Source organism: Stomoxys calcitrans, chromosome 1 (assembly GCF_963082655.1).
Source record: "Stomoxys calcitrans chromosome 1, idStoCalc2.1, whole genome shotgun sequence".
Classification (NCBI taxonomy): domain Eukaryota; kingdom Metazoa; phylum Arthropoda; class Insecta; order Diptera; family Muscidae; genus Stomoxys; species Stomoxys calcitrans.
The window spans coordinates 12,176,611-12,201,410 of NC_081552.1; the positions used below are offsets into that span (position 1 = coordinate 12,176,611).

Consider the following 24,800-nt stretch of genomic DNA (forward strand, 5'->3'; position numbering starts at 1 on the left):
ACTCCGCGACTAAGATGGGGTGCGTCCACAGGGATCTGGGTCTGAGTCGAGTGGGTCTGGCCGGGCAGTAAAACAGGTGACGTGTATCGTGCGGTCCCTGGTTACAGTCGGGACATACATCTTGCACGTCGGCATCAATCCTAGCTCTGATACCTATCTGATGATAGGTATGGTCACCTAATATTGCGGTTGAGGACTGGTATAGGGGGTTGGAGCGGCCCCCCATTTCTTGGACCTCATATCTAATGTCATAACTCGGCAGTACCGGACCTGACTGCTATCCCAACACACTCCATATAGGGGATATCGCTAGGCGCAGGTCAGATGGGTCTATACTGCACGGAATGGTGTATCACGAAGGCCAATCCCCCCCCTCCATTCCTTCAGCGATCCTTACGTAGGACATTGTATCCGTGATGACTGTGCAAGCTGCAGGTTTTGGTCATCTTTGTCTCCTGGATCGCTGCGACCAATATGTTCTTTCGACTCATCCACAATCGTCTAACTTGCCACGGAGATTGTTGCAATTCAGTCGCAAAAATGATGCACTTCCCGGCACTGGACTGACAATATTGGGGCTGGGCTGCTGCTGTTGCGTATTTTGCCGCACGGGAGGATCGGGGGGATCACATAGTCCGACGATGAGTTAGCAGAAGGCAACGATGACGAAGCTTGTGACCCACTGCTGTCTATGTTCGCACAGCACCTTGCAACATATTTAGTATGACCATACTGCCGCAGTGATGTAAGGCCAGAGCAAGATCAGAAATGTACCCACTCCATGCACCGATTACACCTCACCGCACCGATTGATGATGGAGGCGGTTCTGGCAAATCAAACAGAACCAGGGTCCGCGGTTCCTTTCAATCCCGGCACGGACCAGAATGGTTCGTGATGAAAAAAGGACGAACACGTACACTGAGGCGGCAGCCATTGCGATGAGTGATTCCATCGGGTCAATCCGGTGCGTACAACCAGCAACAACAACAACAGCTACCGGGTGCATCCACAGGTTGCGATTAACGGGATACTTCGTATTCGCACCGATCGATGATGGAGGCGGTTCTGGCAAATCAAACAGAACCAGGGTCCGGGGTTCCTTTCAATCCCGTCCTAATATGTAAACACCCAGCTCGTTTTCTTGCCTTACATCAAGCCACCTGTGTAACATTTTTTGTTATTTTTCCACCCGTCCCGAAACATTCTCCGTTCCAATCCGTTACTCTTTCGTCAATTCGATCATCCGAAGATGGTGGTCTCCAAATTCCTCTAGTCTTTTAGCCCCGACAGGAATAGGGGGTCCACGAGCATTTACCCAAAATCAGTTTTTAGTATGGGGTCAAATTTAGAGGGCGCGCAATAAAAAAAGGCAAGTCTTACCCTATACACCTGCAAAAGAACCATTGGCAAAAGTTGGGGGTTTACACCGCGTGTCATGCATTGGGTATATACTGCAGTTGTCAGACCTATAATGCTATATGGTGTTGTGGTCTGGTGGACGGCGCATTACGACAATTGGCATAAATATCTTCTCAGACAGCCATTAAATTGTAGTGTGCGGCCGAATGTGCGACCCTAGCGACATCTGTTAGCGGATAGAAGACCGCCAGCGCCATCTGATGGTTTTAATTCGCCTCTGTCAACGAAAGAGACAGCCAGCTGACACCAATTGACAATTATGGCTACCACCATATGTTTTGTTGGTGCCCGCTGGAAGTCAAATTTGATGATGGAGGCGAATCCAAGCCAAGCCGGCCGGTGACCCAAGGAAGCTTCTTTCTTTTTCGATTGGGACTTGGCAGCGTACGGAGGTGGAGTGATCAAAAAGAAAAATACGTAAAAGAAAAGACCAGAAATAAATTTGGTAAATGTGTTTTATTTAAATTCATATGAATGTGAAAAAAACGGATTTAAACAAAATAAAAAGGACAGTTTTTTAAAAAAAAAAAAAAAAAAGAAATAGAAAATTTGAAATGCCTGAAAAGTGAAGAGACGATACATAAAGAGCCAATTGAAATGGTAACGTAAAAAAAAGAGAAGAAAAACTTTGTCAAAAATCTGAAATGAAATGAACGTTAAATACCTGAAAAAAGGAATATATTAAAAACCTGAAAAGAAATAGAAATTAAAATTAAAATAAACAAGTGGACATTTCAAAACTAAAAGTCAAAAACATAAAAATCAAAATCCACGCCTCCTCCACCTCCACTGCCGCACAAAGAAGAAGGCTTCCATCACCAACCGCTGCATCAACAACCGCCACATCGGCTACCGACACCCTGGTCACCGCCACACTGGTCACCGCCACATCCGCAACGCACACCATCCACCAGCGAGGGATCCAGACGCTGTTGCATTCCCCAGCGTTCCTAAGGTACTCTTTTTAGTTTCTCCAGACTAGCAAACCAAACTGCTTTACTGACGTTCGACCCTTGGACTGCTTTATTTTTGTTTAAAAAAGGGTTTTTTTGTATTAAAGTATACAATCGAAATAGATTAGGTAGGGGCAACATTAGTGCTTTTTTTTACTCACCCGTTGTTTGGGTTACAGGCTATAACCAAACATGAGCTCATGGTTAGGTTAGGTAGCAACGCAGTTAAAGGACATTTTCGTCCTCCAATCAGCTGATGTTGGTCCTACGGTGCTAAAAAGGTAGCACAACAAAAAAAAGACCCTAAAAGAAACATAGAATACTTTTTTAGACAAGAAAAACAGACTGCGACAAATACACTTAAAACTTGACAATACTCACCGAAAACCAGACGGACGGACCGACGAGAACTTGAAGAGACCTTATTGGCCGCAGAGGCCCGCATCAAGGCCGCAGTACCGTTTTGGCGATTCTTGGTCATCCATCTAGAGCTGACGAGGCGACCGACCCATTCTTCTGAAAATAGAGAAAAATTTCAAGATTGTTAATATTGTCTTTGTGAATGGCAATGTGTAGAAGCAGTGTTAACGTTTGCCTTCAAAATCTAATATATTTCATGTTTGCTTGAAAACGGTTCTTTATATTCTAAATCTTGTTTTTTTTGTAATTGAATTTTGCCTTTTTGATTATTTGTTTTTTTTTTACATTATTTACCATGTGAATATTCTTTTACTTACTCAATAAAATACTGAAATCTGTACAAGAATGATTATCAAAAACACTTGCCTTGGTGATTTCTAAAGGATGATGGAAGGCTAAAGCATCGGAATATGGGGTAAGTGACTGAGCAGCGGCAAAGATAGACAGGTGATGGATTACGGGGTACCCTTAATATTACAGGACGAGGGGTGCCATGGTTGGGGTGGGCAAAGTCCTGAGGCGCCATGAAGGATTTTAGGCGCCAGGCAATTCCACAGCCGTAATGTCCTCCAGTTCGTTCCAGTGGGTGTTTTGTTAATGTTCTATTGTCGTCCGTTTCGTACCACCGACAGCTGGTTGTTTATTTTGTTTTTTTTGTCACCTTGCCAGAGGGTTGGATTGGCAAAGAACCGCGCCCCAAAGACTGAGCCAAAAGCCGGTGCTCGAATGCCAGCGACCAGCGCCCGCCAGTCCGACTCCTCACTCCAACGGCAACGTGGACCCTTGGGTACACGACAAAAAATGGCGCCCAACGTGGGGCCCGAGCAATCGGGTTGACCGTTTCAATTGTGTGGCTGTTAATATTTGTGTTTGTGGTTTCCTTCTATGTTTTGCGTAAGTCCCGACAGCAGTTTGATTATAAGACAAGCTAGTCGAGTGCGACGTCTAAGCTTGAAGAGGCACTGATACTTTGTATTAACAGAGTGTCGTCCAAAGCCTCCATGGGAAGTAAGTCTGGTGTCGAAGTGGCTGTGAGTCCAGATGAGCCATGCGACTTCCTCGGGAGACAATGGTAGACACTTTCCACCTTCTTCCACAATAGTTTTAAAGCCAATAGCCCAAATTATGACTTTCTGCCTGTCCGTCCGATTCCGAATAAATTTAATTCCTAGCTCCTGTGAGTCCTACATGGTAAAGACTTGCAAAGCTTTATGTAGTCGCCATGGAGCACAGTCCGAAGGCAGCAGTCACGATCCCAATTACCAATCAACAGCAATGGGCAATATAGACACCTGAAAATTTCAAGAATGATTAATTTTTGGAGAAATTGATTGTTTTGAGTGTATAGCCATTACCTGTTATGGGTGGAATTGCCAATTTTTATCAACTGTTTATGAAGCCGCAGCTGTAAGTCACTAACCCCATCCGTGATAACATATTTTGGATACGAACCTAGAAGGATATAATAGAAGTTAGTTCTTTATTTTTTGAGTTTTTGGGGTATTATATTTTGAATTTGCATCATTGGATTTTTAGTTTTTAAATGGTAGTCACTAGAGCGAATAGTTATTCCATTGAACCTTCTGTTCCGAACAGCCTTCAAATGGAAACGACAACTACGTCAACAACTACAACTACACAGGCTACAGCCAGCACAACAACAACAAGCGTAGCCAACGCAATGATGGTCACTTCAGCCGTTTCAAGCCCAGCTGTGTCAGTAACACAGGTGTCAGACACATTGAATTCGACGCCAACTACGCCAGAGTTCAGCAGCCTGACAGCCCGAAATATAAACCTGGAGAGGCAAGAGGCGGTAAGGCAAAACCAAGAGGCCAGGCGTGAGACGCATGCAGACGAGCATTTGCAGCACGTTATTGATTCCGCGATTGGTGTAGGCCAAATGGAGATGATTCGTCTGCTCGACGAGAAATTAAGATTATTGGTGCCACAACTGGTACAGCAGAGCATGGCCAACTTAAACAGTGCAGCTAATCGGAATACGTTGCCAAGCCCAGTTCAAGCACGTGCAGAAGCGCAGGTTATCCAGCAAGCCCAGGATTTGCCTAGAGCCCAGCCCGGAGCTAGTGACCACCAGCAACCGCTTAACTACATGGGTTCGAATCAGCAACAGCCAGCGCCACATGCTTATGCACCTCCGTCCCAAGGATGGTCGCAACCCCAATATCAAATGGCATCAAGTAATGCTTACTTGCCGCATGAGCAACCGCTCGACCGATCGAGGCCACTAACGCAAACGATGGGGGTAGGATTACCTCCGTCGCAGCCGGCATATGGGTACCAGGCGCAGGCAGCACAGTCACCTGCAGCTACATACCGGAGTGCAGCGAGAAAGTTCGATGTCGAGAAATGGAGGCTAAAATTTGATGGCACTTCGAAGACGATTGGGGCTGAAGATTTCATGTTCAGACTGGAGCAGTTAAGGGCCGATTACCAATGCGATTGGGAAGAGATTCTGGTGAAGTTTCCCCAGTTCCTAGAGGGGCCAGCAGAGGACTGGTACTGGATGCAGCGCAGACTAGACCACATTCGAAGCTTCCCAGAACTCAAAGAAGCTTTCTTAGCCCAATTCAGAAAATTTGAGAGCGATTTCGATATCCAGCGTAAAATGATGGACCGTCGACAGGGTGCCCATGAGTCTTTCGAAGAGTTCTGCAACGCCATGCTGCGCTTGCGCCACCAGCAGAGAAAGCCCATGGATGAGCAAGTAATGGTGGAGATGATGAAAAGCAATCTAAAGCCACCTATGGCCGCCTTAGTGTTCCCCATACGTATGTATGGCCTGCAACATTTCCGCGAGGAATGCAGGAAAGCAGAGTTGCTGCTAAGTAACCAAAGGCAAGCGGCACAAGCGCACAGGCAACAATTCGCACCGCGGGTAAACGAGCTGGAATTTGAGGAACCACCCGAAGAGCTGGAAGTTGAAGCCATCAGTCGACAAGCAAACTACGTGTGCTGGAACTGTAAGCAAAAAGGGCATAGCTTTATGGACTGCCCCTCCACGACCCGAAATCTGTTCTGCTATGGGTGTGGCATGGAGAACGTAGTCAAGCCGAATTGTACCAGATGTAGGGGAAACCGATATGCGGGCACGATGAAGGGGGAGACGCGCCCGAACAACATGAACCCCCAAAAGGAACCCAAAAACTAGGCGAGGAACAGACAGGTTCTACCAAAATAACTATTTTAAGTAATAAAAGCATTAAGGGTGGTGGTGAGAATATTGAATTGAATATTAGACTTAAGGAAATTAGGCCATGGCATATCAGAATGCAGGAATATAACGAAGCTCGAGAGAGGATATTTGCTGAAGAAGGTCAGCTTGAAAGGAAAAAGATTGTAGAAAAGGTGACACGTATAGATAAAGCTAGAGAACGTTATAGGCGAAGGAAAGCTCTCAGGCAAGAAATTGCTTCAGCCACTTTGTACGAGGGCGAAGATACAAGGCTCTATATGCGCGTAAAGATTGCAGGAGAGGAAGTAGAAGGTTTATTGGACAGCGGTGCCACCGTTACAGGTCTAGGGAAAGGGTGCTTGGAGTTGGTGGAGAAAATAGGGCTGCCCATATTTCCATATAGATCTGTCATTATGACCGCCGATGAGACTCCGCACGCGATTGTGGGGCGCATAAGGGCAAAGATAAAAGTGAAAAAGTCTGAAGAGGAAGTTACATTCTTTTTAATACCAACTTTGGGTAAAGCGTTATACCTTGGTGTTGACTTCATGAAGAAGTTTAAACTAGTAGCCACCATTGAGAGCTTAAGCTTGGAGGAAGAAGAAGACAAGCCGAAAGACCCATCGCAACACTGCTTGAGGAGTGAAGAGAAGCTACGCCTAGACGAGGTCATCTCTATGTTTCCGTCATTTGAGGTGAGGGGCCTGGGGAAGACACTATTGGAGGAACACAGTATCGATACCGCAGAGGCTGAACCCGTCAAACAGAGGCATTATCCCGTATCTCCTGCCGTTCAGCAACTGATGTATTCGGAGCTGGATAGGATGATTGCCATGGGAGTCATTGAGCAGAGTCAAAGCCCGTGGAACAACCCGGTTACCTTGGTGCGCAAGGGCGCTAAAAACCGATTGTGCCTCGATGCGAGGAAGTTCAATGCCCTCACGGTAAAAGATGCCTACCCACTTCCGAATATTGAAGGCCTGCTGAGTAGGCTGGGAGACACGCATTTTATCTCGAGTGTGGATCTGAAAGATGCGTTCTGGCAGATCCCTCTCGAGATAAAAAGCCGGGAGAAGACGGCGTTCACCGTGCCGGGAAGACCCTTGTACCATTTCACAGTCATGCCTTTTGGGCTGTGTAATGCGGCCCAAAGGTTATGTCGATTAATGGACAAGGTCATCCCAGGGCATCTGCGGGAGCGAGTGTTCGTCTACTTGGACGACTTACTCATAGTGTCACCCGATTTCAGGACCCATTTGGAGCTGTTGGCGCAAGTGGCGAAAGCCTTGACGAATGCCGGACTTACAATCAACGTTGCCAAATCGAAATTTTGCTTTCGGGAGCTCAGATATTTGGGCTACATTGTCGGGGAAGGAAAATTGAAGCCAGACCCCGAGAAAGTGTCCGCCATACTGGAGTGTGACTACCCCAAAACTGTGAGGCAGGTCAGGAGATTCACTGGCATGACCGGATGGTATCGCCGATTCATCCCGGACTATGCGACAATAGCAGCACCGATATTCCAAACGCTCAAAAAGAGTAAGACTTTTGCGTTCGGTGAGGAAGCCAGGGTGGCCTTCCGGAAATTGAAGGACGCACTCACCCAAAGTCCCGTTTTACGACATCCTGATTTTGCCAAGCCGTTTTTCGTCCAGTGTGACGCATCGGATGTGGGAATTGGGGGAGTTCTCTTTCAGAAGGACGAAGATGGAAGCGAGCACCCGATTGCCTTCATGTCCCAGAAATTAACACCGGCGCAAAAGAATTACTCTGTGACCGAGCGTGAGTGTCTGGCTGTGGTGATGGCCATAAAGAAGTTCCGACCCTACATTGAGCTAATGCCATTTACTGTGATTACGGACCACTCTTCGTTGAAGTGGCTAATGTCCAACAGAGAGCTCGGTGGGAGATTGGCTAGATGGAGCTTGTTGCTCCAGGGTCACAACTTCGGCATAGAACACCGCAAAGGAAGCCAGAACGTGGTCCCAGACACTCTATCGCGATTGGATTTGGAGGAGCTATGCGAAGAATTTGCCAGCCTTGTGGATCTCGACGCAGACGAGTTCAAAGATGACGAGTATTTGGACAAAATAAAAACTATCTCCGACAACGGAGAATCATTGCCAGACCTGATGGTTAAGGACGGCCTCATCTACAAAAGGACAATCCCTGTGACTGTGGACATGCCATGCGAGGATTATGTTTGGAAGCTATGGGTTCCATCACGGTTGACGACAAACACCATAGCAAAGGCACATGAACCGACTACGGCGGCACATGGAGGTTTCCATAGAACTCTGAAAAGGTTACGAGAGCTGTACTACTGGCCAAACATGAGTGCACAGGTCCGTGATTTCATAAAGAGGTGTGAGATCTGTAAAGGGGCTAAGCCCAATTATCAAAATATGCAACAGCCTATGGGACCAGAGTACAAAATAGACAAACCTTTTCAGAAGATTTATGTAGACTTCCTAGGGCCGTACGTCCGGTCGAAGGCCGGTAATTCATACATTTTTATAGTCCTTGATCACGTCACTAAATTCGTGCTGTTGAAGCCCATGTCCAAGGCCACCTCGAGAAACGTAATTAAGTTTTTGACCGGTGAGGTGTTTCACAAATTTGGAGTTCCAGAAATTGTCATGTCGGACAATGGAAAACAGTTCGTGGGGAAAGATTTTTCCAACTTCTTAGACGTGCAGGGAGTAATTCATTATAAGACTGGACTGTACTCGCCGCAGGCGAACGCATCCGAAAGGGTAAACCAGTCGATTTTGGCGGCTATTAGGTCTTATTTGGATGGCGACCAGAGGGAATGGGACCAAAACCTATCAGCTATAGAGTGTGCTTTGCGTTCATCTGTGCACTCGTCAATTGGAATGACGCCTTATTTCGCGCTTTTTGGCACGAATATGGTGACACATGGAAGTGTCTATCGCTTGGCTAAGCAATTGTCTTCAATGAGGGACCCAGAATTTAACGCTTTGCCCAAAGCTACTCATTTGGAGTTAGTCAGAGAAGAAATTCGAAAGAATCTCGAAAAAAGTTACAAAGAGCGGTCTACAAAATACAATACCCGCGCGCGAGAGGTAAAATTTTATCCAGGCCAGGAAGTATTTCATCGCAACCATCAACTTAGCGATTTTGGGAAAAACATAAATGCCAAGCTTTGCCAGAAGTATTTGAAGTGCAGGATTGTGCGGGCAATAGGCCGTAGTCTATACGAAATCGAGAACCTAAACGGCAAACCGATAGGGGTCTATCACGCAAGAGACTTGAAACAATAATGGCAACGACCCATTTTCACACTCTAACACTCACAAATGGTCAAGGGGTTCCTTCTGAGCCACATGTAAAAAAGAGTGAAATTCTTTGGCCAATAGAGGCAAATTTTCGGTTGACAGCTCACACAAGCATTAAATCACTCACCTGAAATTCCATTTCCGTAGCTGGGAGTTTCCAATATTAAGCCATGGTCTAATGTAGGTTTAGTTAGTTTTAGTTGTACCCTATGGGGAAATAGGTTAAGATATGATAGATATGAATTGAATTACATACTCACCTGTGATAGATAGCAGAGGAATTAAGTCCCAGGGATCTCTATAGCAGTAAGGAACAAGCTGTAGAACAGCCGTCGTCTTGTGGTAAACTGTAGCATAAGATGACCTAAATGAATTAGAAGAGAATTTAGATTTGAATTGTATTTTATGATTTATACTTAACTTAAGTGGTGATCGTTGCAGAGGTCCGAATGATTTTTGCCTCGTGCCCATATTATACCTCAGGTTCATCTCGAATGGTGGGTGTGTGTGTGTGTTCAAGGCAGTAGTGGGCAAATATACAAGTGTGCGTATATTTCCAAGCCATGGGCTTACATCCTTGGGCGAGTGCACAAATTGTGCAATGGGGTGTATATTTGCAATTTTTGATTTAGGGTGGCGCTGTAAAAGGGTGTTAATACTTACCATGGACTTACCCGTATGGTCCAGGTGAGGTTGTTGGAGTGGACTCGTGGTCTTACGCTCTCGCGAGTGCTGAACCGCCAAGAGGGGTCCCGTGGTGTGATGTGCGCAAGATTACGCGCTGATTCGTGCTACTTCTCTCTGCCAACCTCTGGGGTGCCTCGACCGCCGGAGAGCTCGCTGTCAACCTCGCAATGGGTGACCCGTCTTTCTATCACTATGGCATCTTGGACATGGAACGCGAGTTGCGGCGGAAGGCGTTTTGTCCGGACGAGAGATTGTCATCTCTCGATGCCGGCCCCAGGAGATCACTCAACCACGGTAGAGCCTCTTGACGACCTCGGTGTATGTCGGGTCGACCCGTCTTTCTATCGCTATGGCATCTTGGACATGGGGCGAGGGATGCCGTGGTGAGTGATGAGAGGCGGCTAGGAGAAGTCATAGAGGATACACCAAGGTGCACCATCTATTTGATACTTACCAGTTCGTTTATCTTGGGCACACCACAGCGTTAGACCACAAATGGCATGGCTCATGCTCTCAAGCGAGGCAGCCGTTGCGAGTTCGCAGGTCCATGACGTGGGTTTCCTGGAAAGATAGACAAGAAGAAAAGATCAAATTAGTTATGAAAGTGGTTTGTTTTGTTTGAAGGATTTTTTTTGGATAAATTTCTTTTTCACTTTAGTGTTTTTTTTTAAGATTTTCTGATATTTTAAAATTCCCTCCTATTGGCCCTGATTTTTTTGTTTTTCGAATAGAACACGCAATTTTATTTTAGTTTTTCATAAGTTTTTTTGCTTGTTTTTTTTTGCCAGCTTAAGGAAAAGACAAAAACTTTTTTGTTCTGCATTTCTATTTAAAATTTTGTTTTCGGCTATATTAATATCGCTCCGTTTTCAGAGAAATTTATTTTTCTTTGTTCCGTTTTCCTTATTTTTATTATTATTTCTTTTCTTTTTTTTTTCAAATTTTCACACAAAATTCTTAATTTTTTTTTGTTTTTTTTCATTTTCTTGGCAGAATTTGGTTTTTTCACATTTTTCGTGCATTTTTGTAATTTTCCTCATTGAGTTATTTTCCATAATTTCCCTTCTTATTAATTTTCTTTTGGTAACTTTGCCGAACTAAGTTCACTTTTGAGTTTTTATATCAAGACCATTTTCTTTTGTGTAGAACCATGACACTTTAAATTCAATCACAATAACGTCACTTCACCTTTTTCGTTATGGCCACCGAAAATTTTTGAGGACATTTGGTTTGAAAGTCATTGAGTCACTTCTTAGTACCCCCACCACCATTCATGAATTGAGTGGCTTACACACAATGGCAGGGGTACCGTACGATCATGTGATTTCATTATAACACACGCACTCATATTCATGGAATCACGCACACTGTCACATAATGAACCGTTTCTTTTACCACGTTGGTTGGAGTTTTTTTAAATTGTGGTTAGGATTCTTTTTTATTTCACCATTCGAACCGCAATTATTTTCACTTTACCTTTTTTTTAAATTTTTTTTCCGATTTGCAAGGCGTTTCATTTGGAATATTGTTTTTTCACCATTTCATTCATGAAATCAGATATACGCCGACGCCGGTGATTGTGTTTGCCGGTTTGTTTCTTTCAATCACACACACAGGGCTCAGAGCACATTTAATTATTTTTGCATTGTTTTTTTTTTATATTTTCACTACCACTGGCGACAAGGGGCATGTGGCATTGATGATTTCTTTTCATTTTATTTATTTTGTGGGCCAGTACGTTGTAAAAGGCGTAGTTTTTGTTTTTTTACTTTGCCGTTCATTAGCACACACACACAAACACTTTGGCCCGCCGGTCACAATTTTCTTGTTATTTATTTCTATAATGTTGGGCACGCACTTCGGGACACTGAACAATCATTTTTTTTTTATTACTAGCTTTTGATTTAACACATTTTTTTTTACAATACTTACCTTTTTTTTTTTGCTTTGTTGGTGAAAATTATTTCCCGCGTCGTCCGTCTGCTGCAATTGCTACCAATTAATTTGATGAAGGTATATCCGTAAGGTATAAAAATGGTTAACTCAAGGTATACTAGTTGAGGAAGACTTACACATTATTAATGGGACCTACACACAGTGAGATAGGTTTGGCGTAAGGAGCATATACACTTTATGGCATGGAATACACTGAGAGAAATTGTTATTTTTCTCCCTCCCATCCTTTAACAGTGATGTTCAAAGGATGGTTTGGTTTGTAGTGTGCGGCCGAATGTGCGACCCTAGCGACATCTGTTAGCGGATAGAAGACCGCCAGCGCCATCTGATGGTTTTAATTCGCCTCTGTCAACGAAAGAGACAGCCAGCTGACACCAATTGACAATTATGGCTACCACCATATGTTTTGTTGGTGCCCGCTGGAAGTCAAATTTGATGATGGAGGCGAATCCAAGCCAAGCCGGCCGGTGACCCAAGGAAGCTTCTTTCTTTTTCGATTGGGACTTGGCAGCGTACGGAGGTGGAGTGATCAACAAGAAAAATACGTAAAAGAAAAGACCAGAAATAAATTTGGTAAATGTGTTTTATTTAAATTCATATGAATGTGAAAAAAACGGATTTAAACAAAATAAAAAGGACAGTTTTTTAAAAAAAAAAAAAAAAAAGAAATAGAAAATTTGAAATGCCTGAAAAGTGAAGAGACGATACATAAAGAGCCAATTGAAATGGTAACGTAAAAAAAAGAGAAGAAAAACTTTGTCAAAAATCTGAAATGAAATGAACGTTAAATACCTGAAAAAAGGAATATATTAAAAACCTGAAAAGAAATAGAAATTAAAATTAAAATAAACAAGTGGACATTTCAAAACTAAAAGTCAAAAACATAAAAATCAAAATCCACGCCTCCTCCACCTCCACTGCCGCACAAAGAAGAAGGCTTCCATCACCAACCGCTGCATCAACAACCGCCACATCGGCTACCGACACCCTGGTCACCGCCACACTGGTCACCGCCACATCCGCAACGCACACCATCCACCAGCGAGGGATCCAGACGCTGTTGCATTCCCCAGCGTTCCTAAGGTACTCTTTTTAGTTTCTCCAGACTAGCAAACCAAACTGCTTTACTGACGTTCGACCCTTGGACTGCTTTATTTTTGTTTAAAAAAGGGTTTTTTTGTATTAAAGTATACAATCGAAATAGATTAGGTAGGGGCAACATTAGTGCTTTTTTTTACTCACCCGTTGTTTGGGTTACAGGCTATAACCAAACATGAGCTCATGGTTAGGTTAGGTAGCAACGCAGTTAAAGGACATTTTCGTCCTCCAATCAGCTGATGTTGGTCCTACGGTGCTAAAAAGGTAGCACAACAAAAAAAAGACCCTAAAAGAAACATAGAATACTTTTTTAGACAAGAAAAACAGACTGCGACAAATACACTTAAAACTTGACAATACTCACCGAATACCAGACGGACGGACCGACGAGAACTTGAAGAGACCTTATTGGCCGCAGAGGCCCGCATCAAGGCCGCAGTACCGTTTTGGCGATTCTTGGTCATCCATCTAGAGCTGACGAGGCGACCGACCCATTCTTCTGAAAATAGAGAAAAATTTCAAGATTGTTAATATTGTCTTTGTGAATGGCAATGTGTAGAAGCAGTGTTAACGTTTGCCTTCAAAATCTAATATATTTCATGTTTGCTTGAAAACGGTTCTTTATATTCTAAATCTTGTTTTTTTTGTAATTGAATTTTGCCTTTTTGATTATTTGTTTTTTTTTACATTATTTACCATGTGAATATTCTTTTACTTACTCAATAAAATACTGAAATCTGTACAAGAATGATTATCAAAAACACTTGCCTTGGTGATTTCTAAAGGATGATGGAAGGCTAAAGCATCGGAATATGGGGTAAGTGACTGAGCAGCGGCAAAGATAGACAGGTGATGGATTACGGGGTACCCTTAATATTACAGGACGAGGGGTGCCATGGTTGGGGTGGGCAAAGTCCTGAGGCGCCATGAAGGATTTTAGGCGCCAGGCAATTCCACAGCCGTAATGTCCTCCAGTTCGTTCCAGTGGGTGTTTTGTTAATGTTCTATTGTCGTCCGTTTCGTACCACCGACAGCTGGTTGTTTATTTTGTTTTTTTTGTCACCTTGCCAGAGGGTTGGATTGGCAAAGAACCGCGCCCCAAAGACTGAGCCAAAAGCCGGTGCTCGAATGCCAGCGACCAGCGCCCGCCAGTCCGACTCCTCACTCCAACGGCAACGTGGACCCTTGGGTACACGACAAAATCTCTGGAGAACGTATTTCTGAACACAAAACCGCCCTTGACTGTCGCAGATCTCTCAACGAGATGGCTAAACAGTTCAAAATTCACCTGTTCTGGGTGCCGGGCCACAGATATACCCCAGGGAACTGTAAAGCGGACGAGCTTGCGAGACTGGGAACTACCCTACACATTTCAGGGATACTGGAATCTGTAGGTATGCCTCTAGCGACATGTAAGCTAAGTTTTCAGGACCAGACCCGAAGGACAACAAATGATAGATGGTCACAAAGAGGGGGCTGTGAGCATTCCAAAACCATGTGCCCTAATTTAGACTTGAAAAAGTCTACTGCTTTGCTGTCATTAGCTAGAACAGACGTCTTAGTCATTGTGTCCATCATGACAGGTCACTCTCTAATCGGAAAACATTTTGACAGAGTGAAGGTTGCCACCAACGACTTTTGAAGATGCTGTGAGGACATCGAAGGAGAAGAGTTCTCATTTCTTTGAGAACCTGCCTGATTTAGGAGATACGAACATTCGCAAGGAATTGGGCTTTTTAAAGCGATCCGGATGGTTCAACGGTAGGAACTAGAAGGCAATCAAGGATCTAATGAATAAAACCCCGCTTACACTGCTCTTTAAATCCTTTATTCAAAACTTATTGCAGATTTGAAATAGGTTTATTTCACAGATTTCCTTTATAGAACTGTCATTTTGAATTTTTTTCCAACTGGGCTCATGTCATTTACCTTCATATAAACCCTAACAAATCCAACTATCTCTTAATTTCAAATCGTTATTAGAGGTTAATTACTGATAACAACTCGCAAAATATTAAAAGTGGCGCCTCGCTAGAGTCTGCTGGTTTCAAAATGGCAATATTTTGCAATCCGTTAATGTATTGGCAAGAAATGTTCATGGACAAATTTTTTACTCTACCTTTTTGATATGGGCGTCGTATTACCATAGACGGTAAATAAGACCTGTTTCATTTGAGCCCTACATTGTCATGATTGGTCTATGCATGCATTTGACGGGGAGTGATTTTTAGGTGTGAGATGGTACCTCAGCCATTTCACCCAAATATGGATGTCAAATACGTGTTCTACTCCCAAATACCTTTCATTTAAGAGTTCACTATCTGTCAAAATCGGTGATTAGTGCAACTCTGATTTTGTGTACGTTACTAGTTCGCGCCATTTTTCGTTGTTTGTGTGTGTTAAGTTCTTGACTTAATACGCACACACAATCAGAACTCGTTGACAGATAGTGCACTTCGCGAGAAAAAATGGTGCTCAGATGTTTACGGTACACTACCTGGTAGTTATGTCATGGTAAAGACATGAGCTTTAACATAGCCCCATAGTCTAAAGGCGTTAAATCGCACGATCTAGGCTGCCAATTGACCGGTCCCGAACGTTTGCTTTTTTGTAAAGCGAAACTCAAACCCAAAGCTCAACGCGCCTATTCTGTTCTGGCCTTAAGTCCATTGCTTGGCGAAACAATTAAAGATGGTCTCATTGTACAACAAACGCAAATCATATGGTGCAATCCCCCATCTTGTCATCAAGAATTTTGTGCGCAGAAAATATGCGGAAAGAAGATAACAACAAAGAGAATGCAAACAAAAATTTTACATCTTAATACTGTCAAACCTGGCCGGCTGTTAACAGCTGCTCGCGTGAGACCACCTTATAAAATCCGCCTGGATCCATTGTTACGCGTGCTGTGTGGCACCGACTTGTTAAAACCACTTGTCATGCAGGTAAAGCTCTTGCATTTTGGGCAAAAAAGTTGGATATCATCTTACGATAGCACTCACCATCCCATCATCTTTAAAGAAGTTATTGTGTGCGCGATGACATGGCGTGAGTAGGGGGCCCATATTGATGCTATTGTCAGCTGACACAATATTTAACTCTAGGCACGTCAGGTCGCTTGGGGACAAATATGGAGAAATGGAGGAAAAAGAGAAAGGAAAGGCCATTACCGGAAATTTTGGTTAGATGGCCGGTTTCCTGGGCTTTTTCCGATCTCTTTGGTTTTGATATTGGAGCTGACTGGACGTCGAAGTTGCGTGGAAACTATACCAAATATTGTGGTTCGAGAGAAGTTTTTTTTTGTGGCGAAGTGGCTAGTCGACACAACCCACCTTAAATCAACCGCATAAAAAAAACAAGATCGACAAGATAGACAAGAAGACAAATACATTATTTGTAGGGTTCGTGAAGAATCCACTAGCCTAAGGTTTTGAGTTTTTAATTTAATTATAATTTTATTTTGTTTATTTTAATTTTTATAATGTGTCTTTATTCCGAAAATATAACGTGCCAGTCGTTTCCGTCCAAAAACGTTTTTATTTTCGGTATAGACTTAATATTTTTTAATTGGAGGGTCAAAACAGACAATTGTCCAATTTCGTCCACTCCGTATTTTTTTTATCTTGGGCTTAAATAAAACACTTTGGCTTGTTTTATTTTCAACCTTTATTGGTGGCTGCAACTCCAAGAATACCAATTTCTGGTTTGTGCATCTTCTTGTATAGGCAATTAGAAAATAACCTTGAATTGAAAGTAAGCGATGACAAACAAGAATTCGAAAATATTGAGTAATAACTAAATAATCCCAAAAACAATATTACAAGCGAAAAGAGACAAGCAAAACAATCACTCAACAGACATATTGGTTGAGAGTAGAGTCGTATGTGTTTAAGCTTCTCTCTATATATTAAAGTTATACAAAAGATTGTGCGAGAAAACAAGAGATAAAAAAATACACTCATTGCTGAGATCAAAAGAACAAAACATTAACTCTCAAAATAATTGAATCTCTTATACTTTACTGTAACATTTAACTCATAGAAACAATAATATTCATTCGTACACTCGAAAATAATAGTTAGTTCATGTTCGCTAAATAATTTAAACTAGAATCTTTCCATCAAATAATTGAAATAAACTTAAAATGAGTAAAGTAATTTTAATATATTTAACTTATAAAAATGCATCCGCTACATATTTTATTTTATCGAATTTTGTTGTACATTAAATCTCAAATTGGTGAAAGTGTGACCTAAGGGTCGAAGAAAAAAAACACTTGTGAATGTGGCAGTCGTACAAACTAGAAATCTGCAAAAGAAACAACCTGTGGCATTTCAATACTATTGTGAGCGCAAACTATAAACAAATTAAAACTAAAGATAAACTAAAGTCTTACAAGCTAAAGAAAAGATTTGATCGTTACAAACTATTGGGTTGCCCAAAAAGTAATTGCGGATTTTTCATATAGTCGGCGTTGACAAATTTTTTCACAGCTTGTGACTGTAAGTGCAAAAAAAGTGTATTTGATTAAAGTTCATTCTAAGTTTTATTAAAAATGCATTTACTTTCTTTTAAAACATCCGCAAATACTTTTTGGGCAATCCAATATTTAAAAGGAAAGAAAAAAAATAAGCAACTAAAGTTTTACAGGAACTAAAGTCTTACAAAATATAAACAAAATTAAAAAACCGAAGCACGCGATCGGTTATCCAGCACGTCCAGTTACCATCACCGCTCTAGTCATTGGGGGAGGCGCAGAAAACCGGTATGATCACACCGACCGCCCATGTAAAAAAACCCTATGCGGACAGATAATTTACACACAACCTTGGACAGACGAACGACCGATAGACTTCCTTTTTGATTTCAGTGGTCTATATTTGTAGCAAATTAGAAAAAAAACAATACGTTTATTTATGAAGGTGGTTAGGCATTACAATTGTGCGTAGACGAGATAACTTACCTTTCAGCGTAACATAGAAAGGGTGCCCAAGGCGACATAGGTTGAGCTCAAGCTAGGTAGCATAGGCCGGTTGCGGTGTCTCTGTAAATGAGAAAAAAAACATTATTATTCCATCGCCACCTAATTATTAAGAAAGAAAAAGGTATGACATATGCAAATATAATAAAAAAAACAATCATTCCTTTTGCTATCAATTTCAATATCTGATTTCTTTTATATCTGAATTTGTTCTGATGCTCAAGAAATAAATACTTTCGTTTATAACGTGTGAAGAAAAGAAACGATAACGATGTTGGCTTAGGTTAATTCAGGAAGGTGGTAGGGAGCGTGTAAGAGGTAGGTAAAGGTACCGATGTTGAGATGCCTAGCGCATGAAGTAGGTATCATGGTGAAGCCCGATCGTGGTTTCTGTGGGAGGGCTAGACGCTTGGAATGTCAGCCGCCAAGCCACGTATAATCCGGTGCCGTGTAGATAACCTGTCCATTCGTTTCGTGAGTAAACGTGTGTGTTTTTTGGTCATTATCCCCTTTTTCTCTTTTGTATGGACTTATTTAGGCGTCAAACTTTTTTCCATATTCATTTAAGCCCGGTATGATATTCTTTTGGTATGGTGTTATGAACTTCCCTGGCAAGAACCACCCCCCATCCGGCGAGCGATAGCCGCGCAAAACGTCATCGTACCGGCAAAGCCTAAATGGATAGTTCTACGCTCTATCGGGTGGCGATTTATCGTCCAGTTGATACCAACTTCTAAACACCACCATAACAAAGTACGGTCCAATGATGCCACCAAATAGTGACTTTTTCTGGACGCATTGGTAGCTCTTGTAATGCTTCTGGCTGATCTTCACTCCAAAATCGACAATTCTGCTTATGTACGTACCCATTGAGCCAAAAATGAGCTTCGTCGTAAAATGGAAGAAGCACGGGATGAACTTTCTTAACACAGCACTCATTTTGATAATAACATTTACCGTTTACACTGCTCTTTAAATCCGGATTTAATGGCTTGATCATCTGTTTTCCCTTTATAAAATCAGCTGATTAGAGCCTTAAATCCAGATTTAAAGAGCAGTGTAAACTAGAGCTGGCAAACTATCAATATTATTTTTCAAAAAAATATCGATAACTATCGATACCATTGTTAATTTCAGTAACTTCAAAGGAAAAAACATACATTTCAGTCTTAAGTTCCTAGTTTTTGCACAATAAATAAAAGCTAAGAAAAAGAGTTCGAAAGAATATACACAAGTTGACCGACGAACCATCAAGCAAGTGTCCTTGGAAAAGTTATAAGTGGGCCTTCTGCCTGAAGGAGGCAACACAGACTTTACCAGACCCCAAGTTCACACATACTGCTGGCAAAATGTTTGATTCTGCGGCAAATGCTATCAGCAGGAAGTTAACCTAAAGAACCACATAACATCGGCCCAAAAGAGGATCAATGAGTTTGCTTGCAAATAGTGTCCAAAACCCTTGGACTGCCTTAATTTTTTCAAGTTTGTGCATGAAAGAAACATGAAAACTCATTTTTGAGAAATGGTCTTAAAGAAAGAAATATTCTCCATCAAATGTCACTACAAGTTTTAAAATAGACTATGCAATGCAAATGCAAATTTTGCCCATGAACATTCCACTAAGGAACTGGGGCAAACTTCTCACATATCAATGAGTGCAGTCCGATTCAAGTTTTTTAAGCTCAATGACAAAGGGCTCCTTTTTATAGCCGAGTACGAACGGCGTGCCGCAGTGCGACACCTCTTTGGAGAGAAGTTTTACATGGCATATTACCTCACAAATGTTGCCAGCATTAGGAGGGGAAAACCACCGTTGAAAATTTTTTTCTGATGGTCTCGCCAGGATTCGAACCCAGGCGTTCAGCGTCATAGGCGGACATGCTAACCTCTGCGCTACGGTTGCCTATGCATGTAGATATAAAACTTTTTAAGGAAATTAAAATACAAATTTTCAAATTCCATGCAAAAATTATTTGCTGGCACCTTTAAGTGTTATTTTAGGATATGTTAATTAATTAATTCCTACAATATTCTAAAGAAAAAATATCCCATATAAAATATAACTATAAGTCACCAAAGAAATGGAATCTGTAATTACAATATAAATCACATAAGTACCGCCAATAATATATGCATAAAAACAAGTGTCTTAATTTTTGGTAAATTTCGTATTTTTCTGAACTCATTGCATAGTGTCCCCAAAATCTTCACTTAAAGAGGATGATCTCAATGAAAGAAATGTTCCAAATCGAATTTCACTAGAGGAGTCTGTAGGTGTTACATATATTAGTAAAATATCGAAGATAGAGCTGGTAGTAACACTTGCATCATTATTTTTAGTTTTTCGATACTTTTTAGATTATTTTTTAACTTTTATTAAAAAGCCGAGTTGGTAGCGGACTCGTATTGCCAATGCGGGAATCGTGGATTTGATTTCCATCAGAGGCCTTGGTCCGTCGCTACTGTGGATCACAATAGACTGTTATGACTTTTAACTGCCAAACTCAGCATAGTCCAAATCGGTCAATAACCCTATATATCCTGGTGCTCAAAATCTTACCTTCAGACATTGGTTTATATATGTATTAGCTTTATACGATTATTCGCCGATTCGACCAAGCTTAGCATACAGTTGCATGTCATAATAACCCAAGATACAAAGTTTTAAATATATATTTCATAAATTTAAATGATGAAATATACTGCTGTTCTAATGTTGGCGTTGATTTGTCTTTTAATTTTGCAAATGGCAAATCTTTGTCAAAATATCGATAGAAAAATATAACAATCGATATTTAGCCAAAACATTAAGTGTCGATAGTATCTATCGGTATTTTGCCAGCTCTAGTGTAAACGGGGTTTAAGACGATTTGTGGTTAAATTATAGACCAAACTGAAGATGTTTGACAGTGAAACAAAAGACGAAACGTGCGTGAGCTGTTTAAACTAGTGTTGCAAAAAGAAGAAGAACTATAGCAGACACCATGGCGAAACAATTAAAGGTGGTCTCCTTCGTACAACTACCACAAATCATATAGTGCTATCCGTCATCTTGCCATCAAGCTGATCGACGTTTTACCAACACACACAAAGAAATTTGTGTGCCTTTGTGTATACGTGTGCGTAAATGAGCAGAGAATATGCGAGAAAGAAGATAACAACAAAGAGAATACAAATAAAAATCTGACATCTTAATACCGTCAAACCTGGCCGGCTGTTAACAGCTGTTCGCGTGAGGCCACCTTTTTAAATCCTCCTTAGTGTGTGCACAAATTTCTTTGTGTGTGTTGGCAAAACATCGATCAGCTTGATGACAACATGGCGGGTTGTACCATATGATTTATGGTTGTTGTACAAATGAGACCACCTTTTATTGTTTCACTATGATGACACACAAATAACGAAAAATGGCGCGAATTATTAACATACTTAATATCGTGATTGAATTAAGAAGGTTGGCTCACTTACCCAATAACAACGGAATCAGCGGTACAATCCTGTGGCAATGGAGGCGCAAATTCCCACTAGGCTGTCAAATTTTAAATGACATTCTAGTTTTATTTGCATAATCATGTTAAGCAGCCACAAGATCAAAAGATTTTATGATTATAAACGTGTAAATTATAAATTAAAACAATTAAAATGTGAATAAAGCAACATAATGTGAAAAACTTTAAAATCGAAACCAAGCATTTAACATTCTAGTGGGATTTGGATACAACTCTGAAGTTGGACAATTCCATCAGCTGGACAAGTGAGCCAACCTTCTTAATTCATCCATGCTCAATATTTTGTTGTTGGGCAACTGGCACTACCTGTAAATGAATATATCTTGGATACATCCTTGTGGGAATGGTGGCACAAATTCCTATTAGGCTGTCAAATTTCTGGACACTTCCTAATTGTCATTTTAGTTTTTGCGTTATCATCTGTAGCAGCCACGAGACCGGAAGATTTGTGATCATAAACGTGTTATTTATAAATTAAAACAATTAAATTTTGAAAAAAAGAAACAAAATGTGAAAAAAGTCCCAACAAAGCATTTAACGTTTTAGTGGGATGTAGATACAACTCTGAAATTGGAAAATTACATCAGTTGGTCAAGTGAGCTAACCTTCTTTAGTGAACCCTGCCCCAACAGCTGTTGATAGATTCCATTGAGCTTCACATCATCTTTCATTCATTGCAAAAAGCAAGAGGGATGGTACTGTTGTATTATTAGTCACCTCTTCAAGAAATCAGTAACTTCATTAGTTTTCTGAATAATTTGTACATATAACAAAATTTTCAAAGCTTTTGAAGAAAAGTACTAAAATGGTAAGTTTGTCCATAAATTCATAAATTCGTAAGTTTCATTGTCCCAATCATCAATGTGGATGCGATGCTGTCTGTTGGTATTATTCCATATATGGGCATGTAGTGACATTGAAACAATGAATGAGAACTAAAAATAAACAACACAATGTGCAACTTTTGTGATTTGATGTGATGTACCTATTTCTGTGTACCTGTTTTTAGGAACCCGATTACAATGAAGACACAGAGTGGAATGATGTTTTGCGTGCCAAAGGTATTATTCCCCAAAAACCTAAAGAAGCTGAAATCACCGAGGATCAAATTCAGGCAATGATTGATGAGACGATACAAAAGCGCACTGATTTGGTCGATGGCCGCAAGAATATGGAGGATATGAATTTGGATGAACTGGACGAATTGGAAGATTCCGAAGATGAGGAGGTTTTGGAACGTTATCGACAGCAGCGCATAGCAGAAATGAAAGCCTTTGCAGAAAAGGCCAAATTTGGCTCGGTCAGAGAAATAGCTGGCACTGATTATGTGGATGAAGTGACGAAGGCAGGAGAAGGCATTTGGGTGGTATTGCATTTGTATGCCAACGGTGTGCCCCTATGTGCATTGATTCACCATCATATGCAGTCGTTGGCAATGCGTTATCCCCAAACCAAATTTCTACGTTCAATAGCCACTACCTGCATACCAAATTTTCCCGAAAAGAATTTACCCACTATTTTCGTGTACCATGAAGGGCAAATGAAGAAACAATTCATTGGGCCCCTTGAGTTGAGAGGTGAAAAATTGACACAAGGTGAACTGGAGTATTTGTTGGGTCAAGCCGGAGCTGTGCCTACAGAGATTAAAGAAGATCCCAAACCACGCATAAAGGATAAAATGTTTGCTGACTTGGAAAATCACGTAGAATTTGATTGATGGTCTACACTTATTAAAAGTATTTTTTATTAGGCAATATTTTATTTAAATCAATGAGAAGTACACTATTTGTATTTACAACAGAAAAATAGTAGTGGCCTATTTATTTATGCTTTCCTGTGGTTCCTGCTTTTATGGATGTAGTCTTGAATTTAACGCGGAATATATTAGGGTCAATTACATTGTAGGGGTGTTCAGGTCCTGGATTAATTAAACGAGATCTGCGAGTTTCATTTTCTTCCAATAGGTGTGGAGCCAATAACAAAAATAGTTGCTCTGTCCAAGAAGGTAAACCACATGAAGCAAAACACAATTCCCAATAGGGCAACCCCAAATGTGCAATGGCCATACGTAAGTACTCACTGAAGCTGTCCGCTAGGAATACCCACTTTAGATTGCTTAATTCCAAGAGATAAATTTTTGGCGATATATTACATCCGGAAGAGTCATATAGAAGGCAAACCTTTGCTACTTCGTTTATGGTATTAATTTCAAATATTTTTGTTTTCGCCCCAAGAACAGGAAGTGGATTACCCCATTGATCATTGGTAGGCCCGGCCGCCGTAGTCTATAATGTTTTAATACATTTTTTGAGATGAATGTTTTTTCTTGTAAAAATTGTTATTACCATTTCAACATTTTCACGTAACAATGAAATTTCTAATAAATGCCGAAAGTGAATATATCCAACTTTTCTTATATCATTGGCTTATGTTAAAGACATAAAAATGAGTTATTTGACTTAATTCAAATGCGTTACAACTTACGAGCATATTGATAGCTCCATTGCAACATGAAACCATCAGTGGAGAGGTAAAATTTTTTCATATCTTCTGGCAAATAAACTCCATGTCTTTGTTCCCAAGTCACAAGTTGGGATTTCTCACATGGTTGACGTTTGTCTATCGTTACATTGCATATGCGTGGCACTTCAGCTGGAATTAAACACGTAATATAGAACATGTAATTTTAATTCATAAAGTTTTACCTAAAGTATTGTTTAAACCTAATAAAAGGTTTTCGAAAAATGCATCTTCTGGAAAAAGTTTTTTAGACATTTTCAATTGAAATGGATGTACAAATCATGGTAGCATTTTTGAATAAACAAATAAAAAACTATGACAACGGCCAATCGGCCTGAATTAAAAGGATGTATATGTACACTGTGAGAATAAATTGAATTTTTATCATCTTTCATAAAAATTTAATTTTGAATTGTTTGGTTTATTTAATTTTTCTTTAAAAATACAAATCCCAAAACGATACCACCCCTTTTTTATATGATAAGTAGAGGCCGGATTTTATGCAAAAGCATATTTGATGCTACGGATGAACGCATTGAAGTCCCAATTTCACACAAATGTTTTTAGACCTAAAATCGTCGTGACCTAAAGTCGTTCTAAGCTACTTAAGTTTTGCTTATTTTGTATATCCATTTACTAACCCCCACCCCAAAAAATTACCTATAATTAAAAGTGAACCGATGGAACAATATGGGTCTCAAATGAAAGGTATTTTGGAGTAGAATGCGAACATTGTCACAACATTTTGGTTCAAGAGGCTG

General features: G+C 41.0%; 3 protein-coding genes and 2 long non-coding RNA genes across 16 annotated transcripts; 1 reads left to right on the plus strand and 4 right to left on the minus strand.

The window, feature by feature from the left end:
- Nucleotides 1-1,857: 1,857 nt before the first annotated feature.
- Nucleotides 1,858-11,981, minus strand: LOC131995146 (uncharacterized). Of its 9 annotated transcripts, none has more exons than XR_009397200.1 (6): nucleotides 11,908-11,981; nucleotides 9,549-10,536; nucleotides 9,416-9,495; nucleotides 2,755-2,889; nucleotides 2,535-2,676; nucleotides 1,858-2,441 (listed from the first exon to the last, which is right to left on the minus strand). XR_009397200.1 is itself a non-coding variant. In XM_059363212.1 (4 exons), the coding sequence occupies exons 1-4, from the start codon at nucleotides 9,952-9,954 to the stop codon at nucleotides 3,962-3,964; spliced, it is 570 nt and encodes a 189-aa protein (XP_059219195.1). In that variant the 5' UTR covers nucleotides 9,955-11,431; the 3' UTR covers nucleotides 3,160-3,961. The 9 variants fall into 9 exon arrangements, 2 of the variants coding, with proteins under 2 accessions (XP_059219195.1, XP_059219194.1); XR_009397204.1 differs by lacking the exon at nucleotides 11,908-11,981 and having other exon boundaries at nucleotides 9,549-9,652; nucleotides 9,963-11,427; XR_009397203.1 differs by lacking the exon at nucleotides 11,908-11,981 and having other exon boundaries at nucleotides 9,549-9,652; nucleotides 9,952-11,426.
- A 515-nt stretch (nucleotides 11,982-12,496) lies between these two features.
- Nucleotides 12,497-13,390, minus strand: LOC131995149 (uncharacterized). Its single transcript, XR_009397205.1, has 2 exons — nucleotides 13,174-13,390; nucleotides 12,497-13,080 (listed from the first exon to the last, which is right to left on the minus strand). It is a non-coding gene; the product is annotated as an uncharacterized LOC131995149 (long non-coding RNA).
- Nucleotides 13,391-16,677: 3,287 nt separating this feature from the next.
- Nucleotides 16,678-20,725, minus strand: LOC106091170 (uncharacterized). Of its 2 annotated transcripts, none has more exons than XR_009396422.1 (3): nucleotides 20,571-20,725; nucleotides 17,993-18,073; nucleotides 16,678-17,903 (listed from the first exon to the last, which is right to left on the minus strand). It is a non-coding gene; the product is annotated as an uncharacterized LOC106091170 (long non-coding RNA). The 2 variants fall into 2 exon arrangements; XR_001221963.2 differs by lacking the exon at nucleotides 20,571-20,725 and adding an exon at nucleotides 18,343-18,648.
- A 1,345-nt stretch (nucleotides 20,726-22,070) lies between these two features.
- LOC106091181 (viral IAP-associated factor homolog) lies at nucleotides 22,071-23,327 on the plus strand. The gene is made up of 2 exons (XM_013257621.2): nucleotides 22,071-22,327; nucleotides 22,529-23,327. The coding sequence occupies exons 1-2, from the start codon at nucleotides 22,325-22,327 to the stop codon at nucleotides 23,234-23,236; spliced, it is 711 nt and encodes a 236-aa protein (XP_013113075.1). The 5' UTR covers nucleotides 22,071-22,324; the 3' UTR covers nucleotides 23,237-23,327.
- Nucleotides 23,257-24,370, minus strand: LOC106091180 (tubulin polyglutamylase complex subunit 2). Of its 3 annotated transcripts, none has more exons than XM_013257619.2 (5): nucleotides 24,225-24,366; nucleotides 24,004-24,171; nucleotides 23,865-23,944; nucleotides 23,600-23,804; nucleotides 23,257-23,512 (listed from the first exon to the last, which is right to left on the minus strand). In XM_013257619.2, exons 1-5 carry the CDS (start codon nucleotides 24,292-24,294, stop codon nucleotides 23,340-23,342), a joined length of 696 nt encoding a protein of 231 aa, XP_013113073.2. In that variant the 5' UTR covers nucleotides 24,295-24,366; the 3' UTR covers nucleotides 23,257-23,339. The 3 variants fall into 3 exon arrangements, with proteins under 3 accessions (XP_013113073.2, XP_013113072.2, XP_059216742.1); XM_059360759.1 differs by having other exon boundaries at nucleotides 23,382-23,512; nucleotides 23,626-23,804; nucleotides 24,225-24,370; XM_013257618.2 differs by having other exon boundaries at nucleotides 23,257-23,804.
- Nucleotides 24,371-24,800: the final 430 nt, after the last annotated feature.

Bases quoted from the DNA above. Each gene is read 5' to 3' on its own strand.
- LOC131995146 (XM_059363211.1), bottom strand. From the start codon at position 9,954: ATGGTAAGTATTAACACCCTTTTACAGCGCCACCCTAAATCAAAAATT. The intron at 4,246-9,548 runs GTGAGTATGTAA...ATATCCTTCTAG, and splicing joins TCCTCTGCTATCTATCACAG to GTTCGTATCCAAAATATGTT. The intron at 4,086-4,148 runs GTAATGGCTATA...TGAAATTTTCAG, and splicing joins GGCAATTCCACCCATAACAG to GTGTCTATATTGCCCATTGC.
- LOC106091180 (XM_013257618.2), bottom strand. From the start codon at position 24,294: ATGTCTAAAAAACTTTTTCCAGAAGATGCATTTTTCGAAAACCTTTTA. The intron at 24,172-24,224 runs GTAAAACTTTAT...GTTTAATTCCAG, and splicing joins AGGTTTAAACAATACTTTAG to CTGAAGTGCCACGCATATGC. The intron at 23,805-23,864 runs GTAATAACAATT...AAAACATTATAG, and splicing joins TACGTGAAAATGTTGAAATG to ACTACGGCGGCCGGGCCTAC.